Below are 18,981 nucleotides of genomic sequence, written 5' to 3' on the forward strand. Positions count from 1 at the left end.
ATGAGGAAAGAGGCTGAGACTTTGAAGGAGTGCAGAGGTTATATAAGGTGGTTTGAAGGAATTTAAACATGATTAAAATACAATCAGAAACAAACAAAATTGTTATAACGACCAAGGAATCACTGTCCACATAGTTGACGAGCGTGACTCTGCTCCAACAAATTATTAATTATTTCATGACACTATTGCTTTACACCTTTATGTTCTGCCAAAGAGGGAATAGGTCATTTTGCTGATGTTATGTCTACAGCGATGACAAAGAGCCTTATATCTCCACAGGCGTGTGCTTCAAGAAATGCAGTCTGTTTTCACTATGAAAACAATCTGACCTTGACTATGAAAGTCTATATTGTATGAAATAAAAGCAGTCTATGCTTCCTAGGACCTGACTCGCCAGAGAGGTACTGTCAGCCTAGACCTCACATCATCACATAGTTCATTGTACTCACCCACATGGTCCTTCTGGGACACAGAGGCAGAAGGAGGGCAGAATTCAGGCTTTGTGCCTGACAGTTTAGGATGCTGGCATTTGACTGATACTCTCATCAAAAATAAAATTCTTTACAAGGGAATATAACTAATCAGTGCTGTGACCGCATTGAAACCTCCCATGGAAACAAAATGCATCAAGCGTTTGCTCATTTGCTCAGAACACAGTCGTGATTTATCACCCCCATGCTTTTGGCTCTGAGTCCCACAGAGATGCCTTTGACACAGTCGTGTGAAGGTGGACAGGGCCAGAGTTACTGTGAGGAATGGGAGTCTGAAGGTCTGACACTGCCATATACTTTCAACTTCTTACACCCCAAGCCACATGGATACATACTCAAAGCCTTTGTGATTGTTTTCTTTTTACTCCAACCACTTAGTAGCCCTCCACCAAGGATGACTTATAAGCTATTTGATTTCTGTCCTCTATATACAGAACTTGCTTTCTTATATCTCTCATCTACTTGAAGGTTAGGTACTACTTTTATAATTGAGACTAAGTACCTTCCAAGTTATGTGTAAGTAAAATATTTTTAGGGTTAGAATATCATTTCAGGCAAAAATAAATTCTCCCATGTTGTACATTTTTTTTTAACTTACAAATATTCACAAGGTAATGACAGAAGACAAAAAATTTTACTATTTTTCTTTTCTGTGTTTTAAGATGCCTGGTTTTTTGTTTTTGTTGTTTATTTTTCTATTCATTTTACATGCCAGCCTCAGTCCGCCCCCCCCTCCCCGTTTGTTTTCTAATGAGAAAACCATACGGATGTGGATTTGGGTAGATAGGGAGGTTGGTAGGATTAGACAGTAGGAGTAGCAAGAAAGCAGACTTCTCTGGACATCTCTCACATACATGGACCACCCACGCTGTACTCTCTCAATGGTCTGAGAAACAAACGGAATCTATCAGAATGAATTTTCTACATGGCTAATCTCATGGTCAAGACACCTCACCTCACATGTTTTCATTATTATCGTTACTGATTTTATAGATCTTGCATTACCAATAACTATCTCTATAATTTTGACATTCGGCTTGAGGATCTGACCATGGTATGGACCACTTAGCAGCACCAGTGAGCCGATTGCATATGGTCATCCTCCCAGGAAAGCCTCTGAAACTACTAGTATCATATTCAGCTGCAGCTAAACTACTTCAGAAACAAGGCAAATGACAAGGCTGTTATCATGGTTAAATAAGGATCAGGATAAACAAATAGGCCGAATAGATGTTTATTCAGGGAGAAGTAACTCACAACCTAGACAGATGAACACCAGGAAATTCAACCCGATCCTCTCCTGTCTGACTCACCCCAGCAAGAGAGCTTTTCCCGGCTCTCCCTCCAACTTCCATCCACAGGTCACTTCCGCCCATGGCTCCACCCCCCAATGGGTGTGGTCAGTGCCACAGAAGGACTATCTCACTACAGGCCTTCTTCACAATGGAAGACAAACCAGGGTCTTGCACATGGGAGACAAGGACTCTGTCACTGAACCACCAGCTACACTGACACTTTTAAAAGATTTATTGGATGTTTGATTCAATAATCTTTTTTGAATACACTTAGGCAGTGTGTACTTATACTCACTGTGTAAGCTCATTAGACACATTTGCTGTTTGCTTGAAGTCCATAACTGATAATTTAATGTGCATTGTGAATGATCCAAATAGACTAGACAGCCATTTTCTGGTATATAAATTAGACTAGATTAGTGCAGATTAATTCAAACTGCATGTTTATTGTTCCTCTTTCTTCCTAAGACTTGACAGAAACAACGGCATTTCTGGTGTTAGCTGTGAACTTGGTACCGATAGCTGGAGTCAATCTTAAAGAAGAAAGGTAGATTTGTTTGCTTTCTAAAGAAAGAGAGAGAAAGGAAGATCTTTGAGTTACATGAAAAAGATCTAGGAGGAGTTGGGGGATGGGAAAACATATCACTAGGTATTTAATAATTTATTCATTTAAAAAAGACAAAAGAGCAAAAAAGTCAAACAAGTAGAAAGCAGGATAAAATCCATTGTAATGAATATACTTTATGAAGAAAGGGCATCTGTTTCCTGTAGCACTTAAAATATATAGTTACATATATAGTATGAACTTCTGCTGTGATTACTAAATTTCAGACATGTAATCTGAAAAAAAAATGTAATAAAATCAGTTTTTCTCCCCCAAGACTAAAATGTTTGCAATAATTCCAAAAAGTATCACAATCATACAATACATTCTAAATTATTAAATTAAAATGAATGGATTAAATAAATTGCTTAAAAATAAAATGTTTAATGGATATTAGCAGATAATGTGCAAAAGAAAAGTAAATTATTAAATTATATTGCTCAATTGCTTTTCTCATATATATATATATATGTATATATATATATATATGGTTTTGAAATTACAATATAATGACATAGTTTACCCCTTTCTTTACTCACTTCAAACTCTCCTATCTATGTCTCTTGTTATCTTATAATTTATGGCCTCTTTTTCTACGATTGTTGCTCTGTGTGTGTGTGTTTGTGTACATGTACCTGCATGTGAATGTTCCTCAACACACAAGTACAACCTCTCCATCTGTGAAGTTTTACCTGTGTGTATTTTTTCCAGGATGACCATTTGTTGTTGGAAAACCGATTGTGCTATTTGCTGAGGAGGGCTATTTCTCCCTCTTTCAACCTACCTTAGATGGCTGTAGTTATTTGTCTAGGAGTTAGGACTTATGTGCATTGTGTCTTCCATGCTAGCTTGTTTACTGTTATCATAATTGCTCAGGTCATGTTTACATGTATATATTTCTAAGACTTCAATGGTGTAGTTTTTCCCATTCCTAGGAGATATTGTGGCGCCCACTCCCAATTGATACACTCAGTCACTTTTTAATCACAATTTGCTATTAAATTTTATCATTATACTGCCATAAGAAGGTATAACTTAGTTAAGTATCAACTTTGTAACTTAGTAGATACTGTGAATCAACTAATACATATCAGCTTTATTACTTTATCGACAGAGGATGCTATAAAGTTCTGCTCTCATTATTTGCATTTAAGACTTTGAGGGACAGGTTTTCTCTCCATCATAATTCTCCAAAGAGAATATAATTCCTAATTAGTAAACCATTCCTTCACTTTTATTAATTCCATTGTATCCTTAATAGCTCTGCAGATGACCCTCAGCTATGCGCGCGCGCACACACACACACACACACACACACACACACACACACACACACACATATATATATATATGTTGTCTCTTGCAAGACAACATCTTGTTCTCTGCTCATTTGTGCCACCATCAAACAGAACATGTTAAGAGAACTTGCTGTTTTCTATTATGTATAAGGAGATATTAATACATTGATCCTAGCTCTCATGTAAAGTAGGAACACATTTTAAAGACTTACAATAGAGACACATACAACTTGTGAAAAGGACATAGAGAAACGGAAGTCTCCACTCTTGGAAGAAGGAAACAACTTGTTTGTAACTGGGACTTTTAAACTGAGATCAAGAAAGAAATCACAGACTGTACACAGACCAGAGGGAATATGCATGTCCATGAAGTGACCCAGGATATGCTCATGACAAAGATGTGTGTTGGAGGTTTCGCTTTCTAAAATAAATGTCATAAATAAATTCCTCTTTGTCTAAATAAAATTTGAAAAACCTTTTGGTCCCAGAAGTCAATAATTTTGAAAATGTGTCATTGACATTGTGATCATATTAAACCTACCCACTTACAAATGTCTTTTTTAGATACAACCCATCTACATTGTCATATTTTCTAGTGTAGTGTAAATAATGGAAGCTGCAAGGAAATTATTTGTGACTAAAGATTAATTAATTGGCAAAATGATGCTGCCTCGGGTATAAATATTCTTAGAGAAATGGAGAGAAATGTTCTTTCCTAAAAAATTGCCTGTAGTTTAAAACAACTACTATGCATTGTATTGTTAGTCAAAAAGGTTAAACTAGGCCACATGTTTTATAGAGAAATACTTTAGCTGTATTGCACATAGGTCAAAAGAGAAACCATATGGGAATGTTTTAGAACAAGCTAAAATTAAAACAAATAAGCCATTTTCAGAAATTACTTGTGGTGACTATTTTCCTTTTCCAAAGTCTTATCATCTTGTCTTTTCTTTACATGACTTGAGTTGATTCAATACTCCAAAACAATGACTACAACAAACTCAATATCCTCAAGGGTACCTAGGAGATATTTTGCCTATGTTTGATTGGACACTCTGCTGGGATTCACACTTCTGAAGGCTAGAAATGCACACATGAAATTTTCCTGGAGAGAAATACCTTACCTATCTTTGCACATGCTTAAATGGGCAGATTTCCACATCTGAGTGACAAACTCAAAAACTGAAATTTGAAATCGATATTGTGTCATTAATAAAATTGAAAAAAGAAGTGTTTGATTCTATAAGGCATGAGGAAATTTTTGTTGTTTTTGTCAAGACTTATAAGTGCCACAAGGTCTATCACACCAAGTTCTGTGTGTTTTATTTTTTTATTTATAGAAAAATGACCCTGACAAGATAACAGTCTGCTACACACAGATACCTCCTGCAGAGAGATGGGGGCAGAAATGGTCCATGTTCAGTTCCTTCTAACTTAATGACTGTCTTGGACCTTAGTAAAGAATTATGTCCCTGTGACATTTGTAAGGTACTAATACAGCACATCCCCCCTTTTTTGAGACAGGGTTTCTCTGTAGCCACCAATGCCTGGCAATACAGGCCCTTTAAAGAAAGAATGACAAGAGATTATAGCAATTGCTCGGCAAATTCCTGGAAACTTCAGGTCAAAACTGTCTTCTTCAACATAAGTTTATTTTAAAAAATATAAAGCAAGAAGTGATGATGCTGTCTATTCAAATGTAGATGAGTTAGATAACTATGCTGAGTGAGACAAATAGTGGAAAATGTAGTCACTTGAAGTAACCAATGCAAAAGAATATGTTTTCAACAAAAGATAAAGTAAGTTCATAAAACATATCAAGTAGCCACAACATAATTACAAAGTAGGGAATTTTTGCTGCATATCTGACAATGACAAAATGAATTTTTGAGAACTGCAAGATATTCCAGGTTGCATCTAAGTCGGTAATGTAGCGAGACTGTGGAAATTCACTGTATGTTCACACCATAGTTTGTGTATATATTTGTTTAGGTGAAATCTAACTTTGTATCCTGTACAACCTTGTTTTGTAGCACAATCTTTCCTGGAGCTGAAGATCCCTTAAGCTCAGCTTTCCCAGTGTTGTGCTTACAGGCCATAATAAACCCTGGCACTGTTTTGTGTGCCAATAGATAACAAAACAATATTAATGGAGTAATACAGATAATTACTATCTGTTACATAAAATACAACTAATGTATGAAATATTAGCAAATCATGTGTACTTGTTACTATATGTGCAAATACTAGTATACCAAGTATGCAATGTCAATATATATGTAAATATACATATATATATATGATCACATAGATTATATATGTCTATGCTATTACCAGTTTGTCTTTTATCTAAACATTTCTTGTGTGATTATATTAACTTTTAAATATTATGTATTTTTCCAAATACAATATTAGTTTTTATATTTTTGATCAAAATTAAAGAAAAAAGTAAAAAGTAATTCTTAAATATACTACTTAGTATAATGTATTATGAAAGGTACACTAGCATTCAAAAATGTATTATAAGTAACTAATATAAGGAAAGGAGTTTATAGATTATTCTTTATAGAAGTAATATACATAATGGATTACATATTAAAGTATATAATTATATAATAGATTATTCCTTATGTAATTTTAGTTACTAACTTGTTTTCTTAAACAAGTGTCTTATATGTAAAAGTATCGAGTGTGACATTGGTCTGAAGCATGAAGCTAGCCTTCTGTTTTACTGGTTGACCTCTGAGCTGTAGATAGACCTTAATTGCTCCTTTAACAATCTAGCACTTGTGTGCCCATCACATCGCCTACAAGACCTTTAGCATTTCTGTTGCCACCTGTCATTGAAACGCCATCAGTGTTATCGCAAACTCTTATTACCCTGAGTCACAGAAAGAAATTAAAATCAGTATTTTGTTCATGAGCAGGCATCGATGTCAAATTCCACAATTCTCTTTTCCAAAGTGGGTGAGTGAAAAGACTAAGTATGCATATAAATTAATATCTGAAAATATGGAAAGCATTATAAAATAGTGAAAATATGTTTGTTGTGGCGGTCTACCCAATGTTCTTTCCTGGCTAGAGAAAATCTTTAGTTATGTGTTTCATTGTGCCAAGGACAGCGTGGTCCTTTCCAGCCACTTACCCTCTGACAGCATGAATAAGCCTCAATGATGGATAGGCAGTTCGCACTTTCAGCTTATTCTTAAGGATCAACGCATTAACCCATTCCACGTGCTTCTCTCCTCCTTTGACCATGAAAGCGGGGATCCAAAGGACACTGTCATTCAGCATGGAAAGTCTATGCACAAATTTTTCTCTGTCACTCTCATTCCGAAAGCCTCCAAATGCTCTTTGCACAACTGATGGGTTCATGGTAATAAAATCTGATTTAGTCCCCACATCCGCAGCGAACTCCACCACAGGGGCTAGATTACACCTGAGGAAAAATTAGTGGAAAAAATGAAAAATAAATATGAAAAATTCACTCTTAAAATGGTGCAAAAGAAAAGAATGAGGAGCTAGCATGTTTTTATCAATAAGCATAACAAAACAAAAACAAAAACCTCCCCAAATAACATGCCTGGCAAAAATTACATGCTCAATAAATCAGCAAAATGTTAGAAACAATGCTTTCAATAAAGATTTTTATTCCCAGTAGGGCTCCAGTTTAGCCAGTCTGATATGTATGTATGTATGTATTTATATATGTATGTATGTATGTATATATATATATATATATATATATATATAGTCTTCACCTTCACAATGCATACAATAGGAGCTTGCTGAAATGCATGTTTTAATCAGTTTGCAAAAGATCTAAGATCATTTAGATTTCTTCAAACTAGACTTTCTGATATGCAAAAGAAAAATGTCTTTCAAATGTATTCAATTCATGCTTTCATGAAAACATACCTACCTATTTATAAAGTATAGCTTTCCCCTTTTTTTTGTCTATCTCTCAGAAGAATGAAAATAGATCTTATAGTTCATTCTTTATATTTCTCTTCCTGTGTTTTTGCCACATTAATTACACTCTCAAACAACTTAAATTTAAATTATAAAAGAACATATGCATCTAGTTGTAGAAACGTTGTCTTAGATATAATCCTGTATCTCTCGTAATTAGCATATATTTAATTCATAGGTCTCTTACAACTTTACCTCTAATAATAAATCTTTTCTACCTCACACTATTAGGTAAAGTCTTTACTCTCCAGAATGAGCTATTAAAGAGGGGAAAGGAAAATATTAACGCATTGGTTGCATATTAATTAGAGGTTATATTTTAATACATATCTTTATGCAAGCAGAGATATTAGCTTTCCTTAGTCCATGTCACAAATTCAGGTGGACTACAAATAATTTCCTTTCTAATGAAGACGGTCAGCTGAGGACAGCCCTGAACGGCTGCTATTCTCAGGAAAGGAGGAAACTCCAGGATGGTATACAAATGAATAGAAAGTATATTTCACCTAATACTTCATGGCATACTGAGGATCTGATATCTGATTATTATTTTGTTTGAACTGATTACATAACAGAATTTCCATAGGCCCAATTTGTTCTCAAACTCATATGGACAGTTTTAGCCTTAAATGTCTATATTGTAAAGGCTAGCCTGGGACTCCAGATCCTTCTACCCACACCTCTCAACTGCAAGTGTCTACAGAAGCATCAGAAATTCTAACTGCATCACACCAATGTTTTAAAAAAAATCTTAATCTGATATTAATATTAATTGGGATCCTGTATGGAAAGGGGTATTCTAAGGGTTATTATTATAGATACTACCTCAAGCAACATCCGAAAACTCACATTAACAGTAAAACTGACATGATGCTGTCAGGACAGATGGCACTGTACATATCTTACTGCAAAAGAAAGAGAGACAGGAAGGAAAGAAGGAAGGAAGGTAGAAAGGAAGGAAGGAAACCAACAAAATTTCAGCGAGTGCTTTCTCATTGTAGATAGCATCTATACTTCCCAATATCAAGAACATAAAAATAATCAGAAACAATCTGCTAAAGAGAGAGAAATTTTGTACTGTTAAATCATCTACTAGGGAGAAAGAGTAAAGATTACTCCATGCTTTTATTTCCTTGTCCCATAGAGGCTCCCATCCCATTCCATAATTTCCCTGAAAGCACTACATTAACATGAACTTAACATAGTTCTGGCACACAATTATGTGGTCATGTGCCTGATAAATGGACATAAATTTAAGTAACTTGTAAAATCTTAACCTTAGACCCCGTAGATTAGTGCAACTCTCAACCCTCAATGGAGACGCAAACAGGAACAAAACAGGAGGCGTAGACGCCACATGGACAATGACTAGCAATGGCTATTTTCCTCAAATACAATCTAACTGATTATTTAGTAATCAAAGATTGTGTAGTAAGCAGTATTGGAGTCAAGGATATACACTGCCGTTCTCTCTGTGTCTTTTTATAGTTGTAGAAGAAAATTCTCAAATGTCAACAAACGGTTGGACTCAGAGTCGGACACTACTTCCCTGGTTCAATACATAGTCCTCATTGCCTGAGAGTCTCATTGCATGAACTCGGGGACTGTTCAGGCTATCTTTCTTCACTTGTCAATAGTCATAAGGACAAATAGCTTCAAGAAAATGTAAATCAACAAAAACTGTTAGAAGAGTGTTCCTAAGAAAGTAAGCAATGCCTGAACTATATTTTAGTAAAATGGACTTCCCCTGATGTTTTCTAATTCAGGGCTCTTTTTTTTTTTTTTTTTCCCTGCTTTTACTCAACACTTTTCTGTTTGTGGAAGATCACTACAAGCCAACCCTGAGTAACTTAGATGGAGAGTTCTTTCTTGAAAAGATGGTAACATTTCCAAAGCTCCTTAGATCTGTTAAGTCTCCAGTGGTACCCTTGATTCCCTACCACCAGGGCACTGGCAGGTCTTTGGAAATCTCACTGTCTTCCAGGCTTCCACTCATTGTTTAAGGCCATGCCTAGGAACATCTCTTTAGATAACTTTTAGTCACGTTACCCTTCCTTTGTTGCCAGGTACAGAATTAACGTGATACCTTTGTTTCCATTTTGCAATTGGCAACAGGCCCTCTACTATGGGAGTGGGTTTATCCCGGATAACGAGTCAGATTTCAAGCTGTTACAGAGAACAACATAGGTTCAATTGGTCACTTAGCATTCATTTGCAGTGCTGCCATTTTTAGAGAATCAGTACCAGGCGCCCTCATTGTCAGTACGTGCCTTGCCTCTTGAGTAAGCTTAATGATGAGTTCTAGCCTTTCAATTAACACAGAGAGATAAATCTCCCCATAATGATGCCTACTGATATGAGCTGTCTCTGAACGCCTCTCAGATATGCAGTTATACAGGAAGACACTGTCTACAGAGTCCTCTTCACTCTTCTGAGCCATTTTCCATACCCTAACACTGCCACTGTCACCTCTGCTGCCCCTACAATAGGAAAAACTCTGAGAGCCTTCTTATAGCCGGCCCTCTTTTTACACTCTTGGACGGCGCTCTGCCTCACATTCCTCCATACCCTGCCCTTTTACTCAGCACTGTTCTACCTCAGCTACATCTTGCCTAAATGTTTGCTATAACTTTAGTGAGTTTGTAATTTCTAATCTCACATTCCTATCTTTGGTTAACATTTGCTACCAGTGAGAATTCCCATCCACAAGACTTCACATCAGTGAGATTGAAATACTTACATTCCCAACTTTATCTCAGAATTCTTTACAAATGACAAACGGACTAGTTACTATTGAGCATTCATTGGCAAGAAGGTCAGAAGTCTCAAATCCTAGATTAGGTAAATTATCAAGCTTTGACCAGGAGCTATCTTGCTTTCATGTGAGACAATGACAACAACCTCTCTCTCTCTCTCTCTCTCTCTCTCTCTCTCTCTCTCTCTCTCTCTCTCTCTCTCCTTCTCTCTCAATCTGTGTGTGTGTGTGTTTGTGTGTATCATTGCTACATTGCTATCACATTATTGCTATTAGTTTTAGCATTAGACTATGTATTCCTTAGTTCATATCTAACTTTATTCTTTGTGTCACTCATGCATACCAGTTCAAAATCCAACACACACTAATAATAAGGTAAATAATTTGCTAAAAAGGGAAGCTAGTTCAATCACTTGCTTTGGGAGTATGAGATTCTGAGTTTCATTCCCAGACTCCCAAAAACTACCAAGCGTAATAGAACACATACATCACTGTGTGACATGGAGGCAGAAACATAGGATCTCTGGGACTTACAAGCCATTCAGTCTAGCTAACTCAGTGTGCCTAAGGCCAATGAGAAACCCTGTCTAAAAAATAAAAAAAAAGTAATAGTATTTTTGAGGATGGCATCTAAGTTTATTTTCTGATTTTCTTACACACACACATAAGTGTGCCTATATGAACATATGTTCATATAAATATATTTGACTAAATAGATGGAAATATTCAGTATCCATGGATACTAAAAGATCGTTGTATACATTCATAAAATAAGCACAAACACACACATCAACAAAACTGTAAACATTTAATTTTGTCATCCATGCAATAAAGTGATAAAGTAGCAGAGTCGTTAATATACTACACTGCTGAGTAGCCTGAGGCACACAGGGGATTTGAGAAGTCCTGGGGCATTCATCTTAGATCCAGAGCAATGGAGCTGTCCAAGTACTGAATCTATGCTTAAACATGTTTAAGATATGAAAGAATTAATTAAATACATGGCTTTAAAAATATATGTTTCAGATTTAATCTTCAATTTTATGTCCCTCATTATCGCTGTAGAAATCTACCATTATGCTATTGAACTGACAAATATGTTAAAAATTACCTTTTAATTCCACCATTTGTCATGGATCTCCAAAATCTATCACATGACTAACTTGACTTTTCACAAACATGAACACAGGGGTTTTTACTTGATTCATTGTAAACATCATGTTCTCTGAAATTACATATAGCCTTAAAAATCAAGCTTATCTGCTAAATTCATTCTTTTTTCATGAAAATGATCATCGTGTGTGTGTGTGTATGTGTGTGTGTGTGTGTGTGTGTGTGTGTAAGGGGTACAGGAAAATTCTAGAGGTTCATTCATTTTCCCTGAAAAAGTCATAATTAGTATAGTCTAGAACACTGAATGCAGACTTTTGGCTCATTCTCAAATGCTGTGCTCCTGAACAATTAAAGGTCACCCTGCTCCTCCACACTGAGATGACTTTAAAATGGCATGAATGCATGCCTGTCCTCCATTTTTCTTTCAGCCCTCTACTTACAATACTTATAATGTCCTAGTCTGTACATTCATTTTGCACACATATAAAGTATATATTTACTTTAAAAAGAATGTGTGGGATTCATGTGTGGTATAGAACTTTAATTCTTTTTGTCTGACAAAGAACAAACTTATAACAGTTTGGATCTTTTTAAGTCATGATTGATGCATTTCAAATTTGGGGCTGGGAACTAGGCAGGAATTCTCAGGAAGTGTTGCTTGTATTCTGTCCATGATTATCTGGGAATTGAACTTCTCCCCTGATATCAGCCTTTGGGAAGTCACTATACTTTGATAGAAGGGTGTCTGGCTAATCATGAAATTTATGCCATTAAAAAATATGTTCTGTACTAAATGGAGGAGAACATTCATGAAATATTTCAGTTGCTACTCTAATCACTTATGCTAGAAAATTCATAATTTTTCCTTTTGCAAGTCAGTGTTAATAAATTATGTCCTTTAAGGTCATTAGAGAGCTTATAGGAAGTGTACCTCAGAGTTCTCTGGCTTTTAGTGAGTAGAAAATAAAACTCATCACAACCACATTGCTTTGACATTTAAGTTGCTTATTTAAAAAACTTTAAAATTGAACATTCTCTTGACCTGCAATTTGATAAACATTTGTTTCCCTCTGTGTATATACATTTGTGTGTGTGTGTGTGTGTGTGTGTGTGTGTGTGTGTGTGTTGCAAGTACAATAGAAGATTGAGTCCAGGAAAGAATAGAGGAGAGCAAGAAAAGACATACCATAATAGAGGGAGCCATTATAGGTTGTCCAGAGATCTACAAAGACAATCTAAGCAATAGTGGAATGGCTACCTTAAATGCCCTCTGCTGATAATGAGATTGATGACTACCTTATATGCCATCCTAAAGCCTTCATCTAGTAGCTGATGGAAGCGGAAGCAGACACCCACAGCTAAACACTGAGCTGAACTCTTGAAATCCAGTTGTAGTCAGGGTGGAGTGATGAGCAAAGATGTCAAGACCAGGCTGAAGAAACCCATAGAAACTGCTGACATGAACAAGGAGGAGCTCATGGACTCCATTCTGTTAGCTGGGAAACCAGCATAGGAACAACCCAGATTCCTTGAATGTGGTGTTAGTTAGGAGGACTGTGGGGGGCCTCTGGTAGTGGATCAGTATTTATCCCTAGTATATGAATGGACTTTGGGAGCCCATTCCATATAGAGGGATACTCCCTCAGCCTAAACACATGGGGGAGGGCCTAGGCCCTCCTCCAAATGATAAGGCAGACTTTGAAGACTCCCCATAGAAGGCCTCACCCTCCCTGGGGAGCAGAAAGTGGGATGTGTTCTAACATGATATATGTGACTTTTTTTAACCACTGGGTCCTAGAAAGTCACTATAATTATTAGAAGAATCAGACATTCCCATACTATCTAAGCCTCCAGGACACTCTGAGGTCATTAGTTTACAAGCATGGATATTTTGACTTCATCACTTACATCATTTTTTTTTTCAACAACATGTGGTGTAGGCATTGTCAATAGTCACATGTTAACATGGCTTAAAGGCCTTTATCCCTTCCCATATTGTTTTCTTTTTTTAATTTATTCTACATATTGATCCCAGTTCCCTCTCCCTCCCTCCCCCTCCCTTCCTCCCATGCCCCTGATCACCCTCCCCTCCCACCCCCCTCCCCTTGTAGGGTGATACTGTTTTTACTCTCCCTATCTTATTGTTTATAAAATTCTGAAAATCCTTTGCAAAAATTTTTCCCTGAATATATTGTCATCTTTAGCCCTATTGATATTTTTGGGTAAGGTACTACCACATATCTTTGAACTATTACTTCAATTAGTTTTCTATTAATTTCATTAAATTGGCTAGATCCAGTGGTGGATCATGAGTTAATTTGGGGTCATGAATGAACACGTTTGGAAAATGAAAGAATACAGTAGATTAGGATAGAAATGAGAGTATTCCCTTCATATGCTTTGTGAAAATTTGGTGTAATCATTTTAATTACCATTCCTGTGTCCAAATACATGAGTTGTGGTAGTAAGAGTTACAGCAGGGGCAGATAATGATGTAAAATACATTATTTATTATTCATAATTTTAAAAAATATTCAAAGTCATCACTCTAGCTAGCAGTAATTCTATTAGTAAAATGCACATTTTGCCATGCTCTTCTCATACCTCAAAATTGTCAGGTACTGCAGACAAGACTAATGGTGGTTTTCATTGCAGACCACATAGTTCCCAAAGTTTTCTTTTATATGTACTTTCTATATCTTATAGTGATGGGGGATGTCATTCTGTATATGTTTCTCATACTGATTAATGAATAAAGCACTGTTGGCCAATAGGAAAGGAAGATAGGAGGGACTAGGAGACAAGGAGGAAATAGGAAGTAGTAAGGAGGGGTCAAGATGGAGAGTCTGGAGAAAGCAGAATGCCAGCCGGCTCCCTGGTAAGAGAAATACATAGATCATAGAAATGGGTTAATACTTAAGACAGAGCTAGCCAATAACTGGCCAACAGAATTATATCAAATACAGAGTCTCAGTGTGTTATTTGGGGCTGGCGCGGCGGCGGGACAAGACTAGGCGGCGGGAGGAAAAACCGTACTCCTTACATTATAGTCTAATGGCAGAAGCCTGATCCATGTGCTATGCAGTTTATACCACTCTATGCATGTCAATGTGTACATTACCTGTTAACTTGAAAATATCCTGTTTTTAATAAGTGTTAATATATGTTTTGTTCTTTATGGTGTTTTAGAGAAGACTGATAGCATTAATTTACTGGCTTACTCTAAAGTATTCATTTATAGCTATAAATACAACAAGTTATGTGGAAGAAATATACTTAATGAATTATAAAACAAAAGAAATGATGGATAGCTATCATCAAATGTATTTCATATGTGAATGTGTTCATTGAACAATCCACAAACACTCCTCTTGAATTTTCAGAGGCACTACCTATGTTCCAAGCCATATCTTCAAAACATAAGTTCTACTGGTATGATAACATACCTCTTATAAAACACAGTTTTTTCCTAGACTCCTCATTTAATAAAAATACATATCTTTAGACCTGTGTTGAGAATAACCAAAGAAAACAATGCTATCACCTTGTTGGAGTCCCTAGAATTTCATTTTGTAAACCCTATATCGACACTTCTCATTGTATGCATAATTGCTTCACATTTTTAAGATTATTCTTATTAATTTTAATAACACGTAGGTGTATATGTCTACATGTGGTTACAGGCAGATGAGTGCAGGGGTCTGGCAGAGGCCAGGGGGCCCAGAGCTCCTGGGGGTGCAGCTACAGATAGCAATGTGCAACCTGATGCGGGTGTTAGGATATGAACTCAGAGTTCCCGGAAGAGAGGCAAATGCTGTTCAGCACACTGCCATCTCTCCAGCCCGACACTCACTTTGTCCCCACGGTGTATTTTTGTGCCATGCATTTGGAACCAAGGGTAGCACAGAGAGCTGATGAATTGTCTCTTTAATTTGAAAAGTAGCTTTTAATGGTCTCAGAATTTGTGTAAACTTAGTTCAACATGCTTGAAAAAGAACCTTGAAGCAGGAATTATCTATCTTAAAATAAGAAACACAGTCTGGCACACCAATGCACCTACTTCAAGTGACCAGTTGTTTCTGTAGGTGTGTTCAAGGTCATTCAAAGCAAGTTGGAGAAACTGGACAGATACTGAGGATTAGTGAAGGCTCTCCCTCAAAACAAAAGAAATCAAAACAAAACAAAACCCTAAACCAAAAATCATTCTTAATAAAAGTCGGCCTCAAGTATTGCCAAGCATGGTCTAGATGTGATGATAAGGTTAAAAAAAAAAAAAAAAAAAAAAAAAAAACTGTAGTGTTGAAAGTAATTCTAAGTTTTAGGATTCCCTCTTAATTAGATTGTAACAGGTAAAATTTGTTCTTTTAAAAGGTGAAAGTACAAATGCTCATTTACTAAGCCCTGCGCTGTGTGGAAGAATACATTGGATCTTGAAATATGGTAAAAAGTTCTTTATATGAGTAAAGAGGTGAGAAACTACTTAATATAAAGGGCACAAAGTTAAGCATTCCAAATAGGAAGAGCTCTCCTAAGTTGCATATAAAGCATTATATCTGAGGAGTGTAAGAAAATAAAATGTATTTGAAAATTAGTGATTTTAATAACCAAAACAAAAACATACAATGTAAATGTACTCATACAATTCTTCATTAACATGCATGTATGGAGTAGAGCAAGCTACAGGAACTCTTAGTTTGTAAAATTAATGTCATTAATTAAAATGGAAGCAAGTAGTTCTTGAAATGTAAGACATTTGTTTAAATGACACTTGTTTTCCTTTTTTATCAGAATCATCATCAATATGGAACTCTCATTTTTATAATGGATTCCTATGTCTCATTTCCAGTAATCTGCTATTCCTACTTCAATTATTCCTGTCAATGTGTGATTTTATCATTTATTATTTATTTATTATTATACTTATATGACTCCTCCTTTAAACTCCGAACTCCAAATACAGTTTTGTCTTTATATGTGTGATACTTGTGATGTGGTCCAGAACTGGAAACCTTGAGGAATGAGTAAAACACTAGCTAAATACATGAATTAAATTAATGAAATAATTGCTTATATTTTAAACTCAAATAAGTATTTTAATATGATAGTCATAGTGAGAAATAAATTGCTTATCACAAAGGTATCAGTTACTATCTTCCCATACAAGATGGTACCTGTGTGAATTGCCCAGATCATAAGAATTACAAATATGACTAAGAATTAGTAGTCATGTTCTATTAATGAGAAGAGATGTCCCACTGATTTGCAAATCTTGGAAGCTGGGGTGTAAGCTATGTACTGAATTAAAAGCACTGAACCCAAAACTTCACTCTCAACATTACAATTTTCAATGGTGTTCAGTCCTTTAATAATATATTCTACCTCACAAAAACAAATAAAAATAATCAAAATAGTATCCACAGCAGTGCTAAAACCCAAGGATGAGTACATAAAACTATAGTTCATGAAATCTCAAAAGTTCAATATTTAATTAAAACGAAGTTCTTTGGGCTGGAACGATGGCTCTGCAATTAAGAACTGTGATATTCTTGGCAAGGCCCCAAGTCCAGTTCCTATCACCCATACTAGGTGGCTCACAAGGGCCTGTAATACTAATTCCAAGAGGGTCCATGTTTCTAACCTCTGCCTCCACCCCAGCCCACACACTCCCCACTCCCACATAAGCATATATTTAGATTAAAAATAACTTTTAGCAAAATTAAAAAGTGCCCAATCTCTGTGTAGAAACTCAAATGTAAACTTACTCTGTATGCACATCGAGCCTATGTGCACTATTCATTTTTTTCTGACTTTTTAAAAAATAGTTTATTTATTCTTGTAAATTTTATTTTACATTTCCACCACAGGTCTCCCTCTCAACGCTCCTCCCATGTCCCTCACCTCTCCCCCGGCCCACCTTTAGTGCATCCACTCCTCCTCAAGGGTATGGGCTCCCATGGGGAATCAACTAAGTCCGGCACAGTAGGTTGGGGCAGGGCCAAGCCCCTCTTCCATGCATTAAGGCTGAGCATGGTATCCCTCCAAAGGGAATGGGCTCCAACAGGCTAGCTCATGTACCAGGTTTGTATCATGGTCCTACTGCTGGGGGCCCCTCAGATAGTCCAAGCTTCTATTTGAACTTTTCAGTTAAAAATTAGTATTCTTGCAGTTTTTAAAACTGAATCCATATGCACTGCATGGAGGTCCATGTATTAATTTTACATGCACATGCACAGAGAGAGGGGGACACACACATGAAGCATTGAAAACATTCTACCTAAAAAGAAAGACATTTTGTTTTTCAAACATAATTCTTGTAAGTCCTCTTAAACATGATTACTGTTAATAGTTGGCATCATGCTGACAATTAATTCATAATTTTATGTTTCTAGTAACAGATGAGTCAATTGGTATTTGCATTCTATATTCCAGGAATGTTGATGGCTGCCTGTAAAGTGGAAGATACAGGAACTAGGATATACCCCGAGAAAAGTGAAAGTCTTTTCCCCGGAGCTACCCGGAGTGGTGATGCAGAGCTACTTCTCTTTCTTTGGTTATTCTAGTGTTACTTGGTTCTTCTTTACCCCTTTCCTATAATCTATCAACTCCCTGGAACCTGATCTGGTCACACTTACAGACCTCTGTCTGAATCACTGAATGTTACACAAGGTTGTTTTTTTTTTTTTTTTTTTTTTCCTTAAAAAAATAAAAAATGTGCTCATCTCTTGATTTTGTCTCTTACCCAGCTGATGGCATTCATCAGAAGGAAGGCAACAATTCTGAACCAAATACCACAGCACAGCAATATATACCAGTTCCCTAAGTTCAGAGATGAAAAGAATTTTGTCTATAAACTGTAGTGACTAGAGGGTAGAAATTCCAAACAAGGTAAGCCCACTGGCCTTGTTCCCATTGAATCATGGGAAATACAGGCACAGAAAGAAGCCCAAGAGACCATTGAGTTCACTTTCCCCATTACACAAATCAGCTGGAGAAAATGAGGCCCACAGAGTTGGTATCATTTGCTCAAAGTTGCATGGCATTTAACAGCCATGCCAGCAGTAGAATCCAGGTTCCGTATTGTCAAATGATTATCCTTTCAACTGTTACTTCCTGGGATTGGGCATTCAACAAAGCACAAAGGGACATTTCCTGGCATTTTTTGTGTGCATAAGCCGTAGTATGCAGCTGTACTGCATATTAACTGTGAGTCATCAGAAGGATATTATTTGTTTATTGAATAACTGTGTTTAATAACCACAGTGTGCTACATTTACACTAGAAACCTTTATTTTGCTTCTAAATCCAGACAGAATTACTAGACACAAATTATTTCTTCAACATACTTGAAAACATCTGTGATTTGGTTTGAATGAATGTTAAATTGAAGAGGTAGTACATGAATACCTGATTTAAAAGTTTGTATCATTTTGATTAAGATGCTAACTTAAGCAGA

General features: G+C 36.3%; 1 protein-coding gene across 1 annotated transcript in view; it reads right to left on the bottom strand.

Moving 5' to 3' along the window:
* The window catches only part of St8sia4 (ST8 alpha-N-acetyl-neuraminide alpha-2,8-sialyltransferase 4), an 86,821-nt gene that overhangs the window by 37,261 nt on the left and 30,579 nt on the right, over window positions 1–18,981 (bottom strand). The window contains exon 4 of the mRNA XM_051190854.1: window positions 6,834–7,127. Within this exon, the coding sequence (XP_051046811.1) occupies window positions 6,834–7,127 (294 nt within the window). The remainder of the gene's footprint in view (window positions 1–6,833; window positions 7,128–18,981) is intronic.

The sequence above is a fragment of the Phodopus roborovskii genome, unplaced genomic scaffold (assembly GCF_943737965.1).
Source record: "Phodopus roborovskii unplaced genomic scaffold, PHOROB, whole genome shotgun sequence".
NCBI lineage: Eukaryota > Metazoa > Chordata > Mammalia > Rodentia > Cricetidae > Phodopus > Phodopus roborovskii.